The sequence below is a fragment of the Natrix helvetica genome (genome assembly GCF_964273705.1).
Source record: "Natrix helvetica genome assembly, chromosome: 7".
In the NCBI taxonomy this organism is placed as follows: Eukaryota; Metazoa; Chordata; class Lepidosauria; order Squamata; family Natricidae; genus Natrix; species Natrix helvetica.
Genome location: NC_138558.1, coordinates 39,551,448 through 39,564,854, shown reverse-complemented (window position 1 = coordinate 39,564,854; position 13,407 = coordinate 39,551,448). Strand labels below are relative to the sequence as shown.

Below are 13,407 nucleotides of genomic sequence, written 5' to 3'. Positions count from 1 at the left end.
TTGAACAATCCAGTTGGCTTTATTTGTTTCAAAGCCACAAAGCCAAGTAATTGACTTATTACTGACACAGTGACAGGTGATATCTGCTAAATTCAAATGAAATTATTCAATCAAGTCAGTTGCTATCAGTTTTTCAAAGGAGTAATCCCATGTGTGCTGGTAAAAGCAACTATCAGTTGAATGTTCATTCCTGAAGATCTCAAAGCTGGGCTGAAAAAGCAGGGAATGGTACTTCTATGTATAAAGAGTATCTTTAATATATATTTGGTCCATTTTGTATTGGTGTACTTCACTTACAGAAAAAGCTCAGTCATTCCATATAATTGGATGAATAAGTACAACAATTCATTGATAAACTCCTCCATCATGCACAGAGAAGAATAAATAGAACACTTCAGTAAGAAATTATGGATAATAGCATTAAGGTATATGTTCTAGAGCCAGAACCTTGACTGAAAGGGATTGTCCTGAAATAATGCCATATATAATTTTATCCAGATTATGATGGAGTCAGAAATCAGGAAACAATAGTGGCTCCTCTATTCAGGAACTAGCACTGTTCATACATATGTATCTATATCTAAAGCACACTTATTAATTACAGTTTTTGGTATGAAGGTTCTGAACAGAGATTCTTCAGTGAAAATATCAGCTAATAACATTAAATCTTTAGGACACATAATTGGTACAAGAAGAGATGAAAGAACCAAGCAAGAAAAGCAGCACAGACAATGTCTGTCACGTTTTTCATCAATACAACACACTTCAGTTCACCTTATTGTCTTGGGTTCACCTCATAATTAAGGTAATCTTGTAACTCTTGAAAATTCTGAGAAATTTAGAATATATGCATTATATAAAGTTAAATATATATCTATAAACAAGTCTATGTGAATTACTCATCTTAAAATAGACCTATTTTCTTTTCTTTCTCCCTCTAAAAATCCAAATTCCAGTTCATTTTCCAAATCAAATATTTTCCCTAAAGAGCCTAGATGACACATCAATGCCCATTTATGGAAAGCAAATTACCAATTACAACAATAATAACAGCCAAATGAGACTTAATGCTACAACCAATGCATCTAATAATTACTTTATTATGGAGATTAAATAGAGAATTGTTCTGTTTTCATTAGAGTTTAGTTCTGGAAATGTTTATAGGAATTAGAAGATATGCATCAGAATTTGTGGGCAAATTGCTGTATTTCACTGCTTTGGGGTATTTCAGATTAGGTTTTGAAGTAAGCCTTTAAGAAATAATTTAATATCAATGTTTCAGGAGACAGTTTGGAGTAGCAGTTCCATTCTGAAATAATTATTTAGAGTCAGGGAGAGTGAAATGTTTCAGAACAAGTATGGGGGGAAATGTTTATTCTGCATCAGATTAAATGTGGATGTTAATACAGATTTTTTTTTGGTATGGAATTAAATATAAGATTTGCTATAGCCAGACACGGGGGCTGTTAAGACATAAAATATATGTATGGAAGAAAGCACATGGGTTATATTATGTATTACGTAAAGAATTTAATTTTCCAAAAACAGGTTTTCTTTAGAGCAGGGGTGTCAAACTCACGTCATCACAGTGTTGCTATGTAACATATCATGACTTCTACCTCCCTAAAAAAAAGCCAGACATTGGCGTGGCCAGCATATGATGCATCCAGCCCGCAAGCCATGATTTTGACACCCCTGCTTTAGAGAATATAGGTTGGTACCTTTTATTTTCAGTCATGAATCACCTTTTCATGCAAACTCTACATTCTTATCCACAGATGAGAATTCAAGAAATTACTCTAATAATTAAGAGAAGCTGCTTGCTGAAAAAGTAATAAAGTTAACAAATTATTCTTAACTCACTTTTAGTCTTCATAATATAGTAAGGGTGGTTTTTTTTACAGGTATGAGAGATTTATTTCAAAAGCCTTATTTGAAACTGCACAAATTCCTTTAGACTAAAAAAAAATCCTAGCAATATAATTCTATATTATTCTGAGATTAACTTTTCATTTTGTTTAACATTTACAAATATTGTATTAGTACTAATGCTGTATTTTAACACCTTTAAACACTTTAGCAACAAATCATTCTTAGGGACTGCTTCTGTTTTGCCTTTTCCAGGAGCAACCAATGCTGTAATTTTAATCACATTCAAACAGTGAAGATTGTAAGTCTCCCAAGGAATGCTATGATAATAGAGAAATGTTTGAAATAGATTCTAATTTTGATATAAATTCTGAGTTCATTAACATATTTTAAGTAAGAGCAAGTGTTGCTTGAAAAATCATGCTGACTAGTTGAATAAAATCCTAATCACAATTTTAACTTATTAAGCTTAAGAATTTCCTGCATTGTGAAATCAGCTCAACAATTGCACAGAATACAATATGTTCTCTATCAGAGCTACGCAATGCTTCAGCAACAGTACCCAAAAAGTGCTTCACAGTGTTTGGTGGCACAAATGTTGTCTTCAACTATTTAAAGCAGCTGCATCTTTTTCCAGGACTGTATATCTATCCCTTTCCTGAAATATATGTGTCTGCTCTAAAGAATTTCACACTAATAGTACATTTGCACCGAATGCCCAAAGTGAAATTTTGAAATTTTGAAAATTTCAAATTTCATAAAACAGCTCCAGTTTTTTATACTTCTGAAATGTCTACAGAGTCAATCAGTCCAGGACATTTAAAACTTCTGAACAGGAATAATTCTAATGAGGAAATGTTTTAGAAAAATCATTCTTAATCTGAATTTTCTGAGGTATTAGGCTACAATTCCCAGCATTCATAGCCAAGAACATTACCTACTTTAATCACACAAGTTTGAGTGCCAAATTGAGAAAAACTAGTTTAGGATTTTCCAGTGATTTTATACCAGAATCAGTACAAATAACTTAAATCTGTGTCTTGTGTCCTGGTTCCCTTAAACACACTAAAGCATGAACAAAAAAACAGCAGCCAACCCTGGAGATACTGTATCTCAATCTGGTTGATCAGGATCAATCTTGTAATTTTAATCTTTGGTATGAATACTAAGTGGCCAAAGAGATAATGGTTTGCAGGTGCTTCAAATGGGGCATCTATAAATACAGTTTCTGATTTTTGTTTATCACAATCTTCCCCTTCTAGGAAAGTAGGCGAGCAAATAGAGCAGTGCTAACAAATTTTCTAACAGGTATGAATTTGACCAGATCTGTCCTAACCTCAAGTTTTCTGTCCTCTTTCCAAAACCATGTCATGCTAAAAAGTATGACTGAATTAAAGTTTTACTATATGGAAATAGAGAAAAATATTAATTATGACAGGATTATAACATATTTCAGTAATAAACTTCCCAATTAAAAATAATGTTTTGATTCACCATGACATGAATTATTTTCATTCCCACCTCACTGATCATATAACACTTTTACTTTGAATAGAAAACCCAAGAAAAGAATTGTCTATATAAACACTTTTTAAAATATACAGTCTATATTGTGTATTTACTCATCTGACTGAACTCTGGAGTTAGAAGCATCCAATGGAAACACTACACACTTTCTCGTTTAAGCCAAAATTAGCTGTCAGTTTCCCCATGGACATTTTCCATGTGTACTTTGAGGTAGTCATTTCTTGTAAACTTTTTGTGGCATAGCTGGCATTCAGCCATAGGCCGATTGGGATTGTGAGTTAGCTTGTGCCGGATCAGCATTTTCTTGAGGCTGAATGACAAATCGCAAACCTAAAATGCAGGGGCGGGAAAAAAAAAGTGAAAAGCAAAGTCATTAATTGCCCAAAACAACTCATATAAAGGTCTCCTAGCACCGAATATTATGAATAATCTTGAATAAACCAAACAATCATCTTCTATGTCATTTGTGAAATTGAGATATTTTAAATTGTTTTATTTCCCATAATCATCTAAGGATTGCTAGCTAAACTGATACAAACTGCAACTTTTACAAATACATTTGATTTAATTAATTACATTATACAAGGCAATCAAAAAAATATACATACAATAAAAATGAACAATTACCATTCAAAAAAATAAATAAAAAATAACCACTGAAACACAACACAGAAAAAACAAGGAGTCTGTAATTACAAACATATTCTAAATTAATCTGGTTTTATAAATTTCTGGAAAAGGAAACCTGTTTTACTGAAGCCTTGCAGCTAGTAATTCACATGTTCATTGATGTTAACCAAGAATTTCATGGAAGGAACTGAAGATAGATGTCTGTTCCCATTTCTAAATAAGGAAGGAAACATTTTTCTGACCTGAAAATATAGACTATAAACATAACTTGATTTTGAAGTGGCCATCAAGTTCTTGCCTTTCCATCTGAAGGTTTTCAGAGGCTGGATGAGAAAAAAAACAAGCTGTGGTTTAACCCCAGCAAGACCACGTGCCTGTGGCTTTGGGGAGATGGGGCTCCTGGATAAAGCATTTTCTACTTTTTAGTTCTGGTTGGGAGAACACTTCTTTGGGAATGCATTTGGGGGAACTTCTTGGACTCTCAGTACCTGCCTAAATGAGCAGGAAGCAACCACGCTGAAGGACCTTCGCACAAATCCATCTTGTGTGCCAGTTTGTGATCATTCTGGATAACGAAGTCCCATTCACAATCAAGAACTGATCTGGGAAACTTTCAAGCATGAAAATAACTCGTTCAATTAATCATGGTGATTCTATGGCTTAATGAGTTTAATTCCATGCTTTATCCTACTATCTTTTGAGATTAAAAAGATTTTCACATGATATAGAAGTAGTGAGGTAGGAGCACTATTAACATATTGACTGAACCTAAAATTAAGAACTTGGTTTAAAAAAAATAAAAAAAACCTTGTACATAACACTATATGCCAAGGTATAGATTCTAGAAAATTGTGCCCCCAAAGCTGTAAAAGAGAGGCACTTGTTCTAGCGCACAGGTAGTCCTCAACTTATGGCTATTCATTCAGCGACTATTCAAAATATGATGGTGTTGAATGAAAGAAAACCTACATGTGTTTATGGTCATTGCAATGCCTCCACAATCACATGTTCACAATTCAAATGCTTGGCTGACGACAGAGACACTGTAACTGGCCCCACTGGCCCCTCCAATCTGCCCCTCTGGGTCTCTAGGGTCAGGGTTAGGGTTACGTAATTCATGCCTAGATGGATCCTCAGAGGACTTGGGCCTTCTTCAAACCAGCTAAGATACACACCCTTGAACCTCCTCTCTGCCCTGTCTTGCTTTGCTTCACTTACTTTTTCCAAAGATTGTTGTTATGAAAGAGAATCAGCCAATGGTGCTGCACAGTCTCCCTATACCAGGGGTGTCCAAACTTGGCAACTTTAAGACTTGTGGACTTCAACTCCCAGAATTCCCCAGCCTGGGGAATTCTGGGAGTTGAAGTCCACAAGTCTTAAAGTTGCCAAGTTTGGACACCCCTGCCCTATACAAAATGGTGCCCACTTCCAGGATAGAAAGAAACAGCTTCTGTATAGAAAGGCCTCATGGTGCATGACCTGATTTTTTCCCCCAAAAAGGCAATTTTTGGAAGTCACCTTTCCAAAAGAAAATCAACCAATATGATTCATAGACACTGTCTTAGACCATTGTGGAGGTATATATCATTCTCACAATCTCTCACAATCTTTCCTCTAAGAGATTGTGAGAACAGTGTCCACTACCAGAATGGCTCAAGATGGCTTCTGCTGGAAGGCTGCATGTTACATTTGCTGGGTGCTCTTTTGAAAAAGCAATATTTGGAATAGGCCAGTAGAAAAGGCATGATAGTTTGTGGAGGAGACCCCCAAATGTGGGAGCCAGTGAAAAACAAGCTATGCAAAGGATACCTCAGACATGTTGCAGTGAGCGCCTGAGCCTACACCAGACTTCTCAGGACCTCCGGCATCCTCTGAGGTACCCCATGCTCACCTTAATGATTTAGATGATCACTTAATACTCAAACAAATAGAACCAGGACTGTGGTCATTGAGCAAGGCAATCAGGTGGATGCCTTGCTTAATGACCACAATCACTTACAACCATAATTACGGGTCTAATTGTGGTTGTAAATGAAGGACTGCCTGTATTAAAATAAATGCATGAATATTAAGGCAGTTCTTCAATGCATAATTACAATTTTGCATAATGTAATTTGCTGTTCTATGTCTGAAACATAAATACAAATACAGATGTGATTTCATTAGCCAAAAGCAATTATTGTATTCCTTAGTTCAATGGATTTTTCTTACTGATTCTGTAGCTCGGGGGTCCCCAACCCCAGGCCACAATCCACTACTAGGCCTTGAGCCTTTCGGAACTGGGCCATAGAAGTGCTCCAGAAGTCCATTTGTGTGAGCGGCAAGTGAGCATGCCCGCTGCTTACACAAATGAATGCTTTTGCATGCTTACCTGCCACACATGCAGAACCATCCCCTCTCCCCCCCCCCTTGCCGGTCCAAAAAGCCAAAAGTTTGAAGAAGTACAGGGACAGATTGATAGCCATGAATAAAATCTTATCCTCATCATCTATATCACTGAAACTTAGACTCCCATTTGCTTGCTTCTATTCTGATCCTAACAGTCATTTATACCAGTGAGACTTGGAAGAGACTTGATGTCTTCCAATGAAGATACCTTCACCAAATCCTAAAGTTCACTATTTTGTCCAAATTGCTAATGAGTAAGTTCTCCAAGAGTTTCTCCTGCAGATTACATAACATTGCCACATGCAGAAGACTCCAACTCACACATCATAATCTCTGCATGGAGAACAATCGAAACCCCAAGATGGCAATCAGATGGAACCCCCCCAGATGCCAAAGGACCAAAAGAATGCCGTTAAAATACATGGTGAAGAGCATTCATAGAAGACTTAAAAGACTCCAAATATCACATGGGAAGAGGTTGAAGTATCCGCTCAAAACCAAAAAGGTTGGAGATCCCTTGATATAGAGATATGCTACATGGCATGGGAAAAATCTAATGCTTAAAAAATTAATTCAATGATAGATGACAGACCAATATATATTGCCTTCAGCTATGTATAGATTCAGAAAAAGGACATATATTAATCTGTCAAATATTAAGAATGTGTTATCTTCCCACTGTTGATATTCTTAATATAGTCAAATGTACCATGTGAACCATACTGATTAAACACCTAAATGGAAACTGTTAAATTTTTCTTTCATTAAAATCATGAAATGTAACTCCTACAATATACATAAATATACAAACTTCAGAAATACTACAGACAATCATTTTTGCATATACATGTATGCATGAACATCACAGATGCCTCATTTATTTTACTGGAAATCATTTTTAAGAGTGCCATTCAACAGATGGGCTATGTGGCAAATTCTGCTACAAGTAAGCAGTTTTTAATGACTTTCAATCACTCAGTGATGACAGTTTAACAACAATTCTTTATCTTTTCAAAACACAAAGAATAAACTCTTTGCAGAGGCACCTATTCCTTATTGAGTGATAAATTCTTCTTAATATATTATGATTGTAACATTTCAAAAGCCTGCAAATAAATAAACTTTGCCACGGTTAAAACAAAACAAAAAAGCAGCATAAAGACTCCGTAAAATATTTTTACTACTAAAAAGTAACCTTACGTTGGGTGAAACAATGCATGTTTTTAACATTACATTGGGTGAAACAATGCATCACAGGCCAACAGTTTTGATGATACTGCTTCTTGCTCTAACAGCTCTCTGAAATGCTTTGTTATATTCATTCCTGGGATCTTTGTCATTTTGTCTTTTCTTTTCTTCTTTATAATTTCTACAGTTTCCACTCAATCAAGAAACTACCAACAAAGACAAACAAGCTAACCATTAAAAAAACCACCAAGGAGCCACCAAGGACATTCCCACTCACACTGACAGGGCAAGTCACTGGTATATAAAAATAAGAGCAAATCTTACCCCCTTCTAGCACTGATCATGTTACCTGGTTTGGTAATGAAATGTCTGCAAAAAACCCACCAAACTCCAACAATACCAGGCATCTCTCAGAAAGTGATTCCTGATATTTTCATTGAAAACAGTGCATATATCCTCAAGATCATATTGCAAAAAAAATGGTTTGCTTTCTATTTTTGCTTTAGCTTAACTTGAAACTTGAACATGAACAGTTTCTGATCTGTTCCACAGCCAGTCTGTACGGAACCATAGAGAGGGGTCAGAGAAAACCTCAGAGAAGACATCTTGAAGCCAGTAGGGGGGGAAAAAACAGATGCTGAAAATATATTAAATATAAAGGGAAAAAATATGAGAAATGGCCTGGCTTCCCCTGATTCCATGGGATATAAGAGGTGGGGAGGAGAACCAGGGATAAGCTTACAAGATTCTACTACTATAGCCTCTCAGTAAAATATAGTTCTGATCTTTCTGTGAAGCTAGTTTCCTGTTTTGGTTTATTTTGCAGGGCTGACATAGCCTTTGGCCATGTCTTTATTGTTATGACTGAAATCTTCCACTAATTATACCGAAAATTTAGTTAATTTGCTATCTGTGTACTCTATCGGGTTGTGTATATGAATGGATATATTGTTTTGGTCAATGAATGATTGTTTGGAAATGAAGCAATCATTGGATTAACAAAAAATAAGGGATTATTCTGCTTCATTTTGGTTTCCCTAGACCCCCCACTCCAACTATGTTTTCTTTTTTAATGTTTCCAACTTCAGCATTCTAATCTCCAAAAATAAGTAGCTCATCTTCTTTACACGTAGACTTCATTTGAACTTCATCATAAAACTCATTAACTTTGCCTTTTCCTGCATCATTTTCAGTACATTTCAACTCATGAATAACTAAGATGTCGATTCTTTTACTCATTCATTGTATTGAGTTTGCCCATACTCACGCTTTCTATGTTCCATGTATCCACTATAATTCTGTCTTTGCACCGTTGTATTTTATTTTCATGCAAGATAACAACCAGATGTCCCTAAGGGTTTAATCTATTAATGTCATTAGTATTCCAAAAATTCCTCTGCTATTCCTGAGTACATGTTGAGTGTCAGCCAATATGAAGGACTCATAATTGAGCACCATATTAGCAAGCTTCTTGTGTTGTCTATTCATGTGGTTTTCTTAATAAAATTCAGGTGAGGCTTACTGTTGCCATTTCCTGGACAAAATGAAATGATGCCTTTGCCAATGTCAATAAAATGGTCATACACTTCCAATATCTTCCTATATTGCTACTGATGTAAGAAAGAATAGAAGCCACTTCTTTATATCTTATTTCTTTCTTTCCTATTTTTATTCTACCTTTCCTATTTTTATTCTACTCTTTCTATGTTATTTTAGTTTGTATTAACTTTTACTCTTCTTTTTAAAATGCTCAATAACATTATATAGTTTTGAAAAGCTATTTGTAAGCTGACTCTTGTATATGCATAACAAGCCTAACCCCTTTTTTAAAAAAAGACTAGTTTTCTTCACTTTGGGTTTGTGTCAGTATTATTATTATGACTTCCACAAAATATCAGGCACATCATGGGCCTAAAACATTGAGTAATCTAGTTAAATCCAATCCATAATTGGATTTACGAAATAATAGAATTACATTATCCTTAGATTATTCAAAGAAAGGAGGGGAAATGAGAAATACAGTATGTTCAAATATCTTCTAAAATTCTGCTTTCTAGTAAAGGCCTTTTTACAAGGCTTTTTCATGGACACAGCTTGACAGTAATTTCCTGCTCAACCTGAAGAAAACAAGGTTTAAAAAAACCAATACATGATGCAAACATTTTTCAAAATATATATCCCTGGCATGTTTACAGACTTCATTCATGTAATTATGGACACTAGCCTTTACAAAAATTGCTTAGGGAAAAATAGGTTTTACAAATAATCCGAAAATGAAGGTTTATAAACCAGCTCATTCCAAAAGAGCAAACCAAATGCCTATTATACAATACAATACAATACAATACAATACAATAGTAGAGTTGGAAGGGACCTTGGAGGTCTTCTAGTCCAACCCCATGCCTAGGCAGGAAACCCTATACCATTTCAGACAGATGGCTATCCAACATCTTCTTAAAGACTTCCAGTGTTGGGGCATTCACAACTTCTGGAGGCAAGCTGTACCACTGATTAATTGTTCTCACTGTCAGGAAATTTCTCCTCAGTTCTAAGTTGCTTCTCTCCTTGATTAGTTTCCACCCATTGCTTCTTGTTCTACCCTCATTATACTTTATGGACTGGTATTTTATTGTCATTAAATAAAGTATCAGTGCAGTTGATCAATATTTCAATTGTAGTTTCCTTGCTGGGTATCAGCTTTAATGAGAATGAAGTCTGGAAAGCACGAATTATGACTGGTTGGTCTCTGAATTATTATTTATATTTGAAAGATTAACTACTGTGAAATATATTGATTCTTGGTCATTACCTTAAGGCGGGGGTGTCAAACTATATTTCATTGAGGGCCACATCAGGGTTGGGTTTGACTTCAGGGGTCCAGGGTGGCTGGGGTGAGCGTGACCAGTTCGACATAATTAGTGTCGGGGGTGCCTGTGGTGGCGCTCTGCCAGTGAAAATGGGTTCCCGCAGCGTTTTTGACTTTGACGGCCTCTGCAACCCTCTGCCAATGAAAACAGAGCTCGGGAGGGCTGCACAAAGTTCTCCTGAGCTCCATTTTCGCTGGCAGAGGAACCACCAGCCAATCCTTTGCTGTTTCCAGAGTGGCCCTGTGGGCCATATCTAAGCACCCCACAGTTCGGATCCAGGCCCCGGGCCTTGAGCTTGACACCCTTACATTAATAATAGACCATTTGCACTGATTTGGCCAGAAGCATCTGTTGGGGGGTGGGGTGGGATGTTTAAGAGAATGTTGAAATTGAACCCAGAGATGGAGAGTGTAAATTCCACTACTTCACATATGCATTGTGATGTCCTATGCAGATATAATGTAAAAGTAATAGATCATAATATTATTTCATTGTTTTGATAAAAGCAGGAGACTCTGCAGATGCCTCATATTTGGAAAAAGGTTTGTAAACCCCATCGTCAGCCACTCCCTGAATGAAGTTAATTTAACTCTCTATGGGATTAGCCTCTTTAGATTAAAGCTAGTATTTTCAAAGTACCCAACTGAGCCCAATACCTCCTTGAAGTTTCTCTAAGATGCTTACCATCCCTTTCTTGACCCCCTTAAATATGTTGTGGGAATAAAGGTTCAAAATATTTTCTTTGATAGAGTATTGCATGGAGCTTTATTTATAATGAATAATAATGTTAGTAAAAGCATGTGGGCTACAGTGCTTTGCAGTGACTTTCTTTAACCTGTGTGCAAGATTTTGATTGACCTGAGACCCAGTTTTTCAGCTCTATTCTAATATAAAAGGGCAGACAAGGTAATGAGCCAAATTAATGGTATAAAATGTATGTACCTTTCATGCTCTGAATAGTGCTTTTGAGAAAGGAAAAATGGTTTCCACAGGAAGTAAGAACTGAACAGGATGTAGAAGGAAACCATCTACATTTCAAGAAAATGTTGAAAATTGATTTATTTTTATAAATGCATACATCTGTATTGGTGCTGTAATTAAGGAGGGGCTGGCTTGTACTCATTTTGTTTTTTAAATAACACTAAGATTAAGAACTAAGTCTATTATCTATCTATCTATCTATCTATCTATCTATCATCTATCTATCTATCTATCTATCTATCTATCTATCTATCTATCTATCTATCTATCTATCTATCTATCTATCTATCTATCACCTAGCTATTATCCTAATAAAGTGGTCGATCACAACAGCTGTAAAACATCAAAGAATACTGTTATTTTTTGCTACAAAAGATTATCCATTAAAAATGCTCCAAGATAATAAAACAGTATGCGTGCGCGCACGCACACACATACGCACGCACACACGCACGCACACACACACAAAAGATATGGTAATAATATGAATTTTTATTTGAAAAAGAAAGAATTTCTATTCAAGTTTTAAAATATTTAAAAATCTCTGATAAAAGAGCTGATAAGAGTAGAGTTAGATATAGCTGTTCAAGTTCTTTGAAATAAGTTATACAAGTCCAGCCCTGTGCACACTTACCTGGGAGCCAGATCAACAAGAACCAATAAATATTCTGAATGGGCAAACACAAGAATGGGCAAACACTATATACGTATTTCATATCTATTGCAAAAATAATAATTTTCTGTTCAGATTCACCCAACTCTTACGCTGCAACTTATATTCAATACAAAGTGAGATCTGTTTCAAATAAACTAAACTATCCACATTCCATTTACTATGGTGCAAACAATATTTTAGGGAAGATTGCCATAAAATAAGTATACTGTATGTAGCAGACTGTCCACAGCATAACAAAAACAAACCTTGAGCTAACATAATTAACCTCTTAATGATCAAAGAAGGACTGCAAAATCAGTTTATGGAACAATAGCAAAGGCTGCAGTTGCAGTGAAGTAAATAGCAGAAGAAAATCCTAATGCTTTACAACAGGGGTCTCCAACCTTGGCATCTTTAAACCTGGAGGACTTCAACTCCCAGAATTCTAGAAGTTGAAGTCCGCCAGGCTTAAAGTTGCCAAGGTTGAAGACTCCTGTTTTAAAACTAAGAAGTCAGTATGTTTAGGATCCCCAACTTTGGGTTTCAATTGTAAATTAAACATAAGTATATCAAAAGGACACTTAACCCACATCACATTGGAAGGGCTTCTCTCCTGTGTGGGTCCTCATGTGTTCATCCAGGCCACGTTTCTGACTGAAAGCCTTGTTGCACTCAGAGCATTGGTATGGCTTTTCCTGTAACACAGGAACAAGAGATGGAGTGGGAGTGAGCCAATGAAGAACACAAGCTGTTAACAGAGCAGGGTTTCACACAGGACCATGCATCTTTATATCTCAGCTCCAAGAGACATATGTCAGAACAAAGCTAGTTAAAGTAATTCTTGAAAGATGAACTGAAAGTGGGTGGGGGAAATTGTGGGCTGCTACCTTCCGCTTTAATATAGAGGTATTATTTTTCTCAGCCTTTTAGAAGCAGTGTTTTTGAGGGGAAGGATCTGTGTCTGTTTTTCATAACCCCTGCTACAAAACAACTAAATAATATGACATCTTAGGAAGCTTGATTTACAACATATTACAGAGACATTTTGATCAAAGCCATTTTTAATCTTCTTAGCCATAAGACTAAGAACCATAAATACTTTCCTCAAATACATATTTTAAAAGGCAAATATCAGTGCTTGTACATAGGGAAAAGGAATTGTGGAAAGTCTTTCAGACTGCAGATACCCTTGTGCAAATAATAACTGAAATATCATGGAGAAAAATCACTCCATGATGTCTAATGCTGGTTTAAGTTCATTAAGTACACAATAAAAAGAACGATTCATACACAGAGCATGAA

General features: G+C 35.9%; 1 protein-coding gene across 5 annotated transcripts in view; it reads right to left on the bottom strand.

Moving 5' to 3' along the window:
* Nucleotides 1-270: 270 nt before the first annotated feature.
* Nucleotides 271-13,407, bottom strand: part of PRDM5 (PR/SET domain 5) — a 79,837-nt gene continuing 66,700 nt past the window's right edge. For 4 of the 5 annotated variants that reach the window (XM_081959962.1, XM_081959960.1, XM_081959963.1 and 1 more), the window contains 3 exons: nt 12,696-12,800; nt 4,269-4,349; nt 271-3,726 (listed from right to left, as the gene is read on the bottom strand). In XM_081959962.1, coding sequence (XP_081816088.1) covers nt 3,562-3,726; nt 4,269-4,349; nt 12,696-12,800 — 351 coding nt within the window. In that variant the 3' untranslated portion in view covers nt 271-3,561. The remainder of the gene's footprint in view (nt 3,727-4,268; nt 4,350-12,695; nt 12,801-13,407) is intronic. The other variant, XM_081959961.1, reaches the window with a different exon arrangement.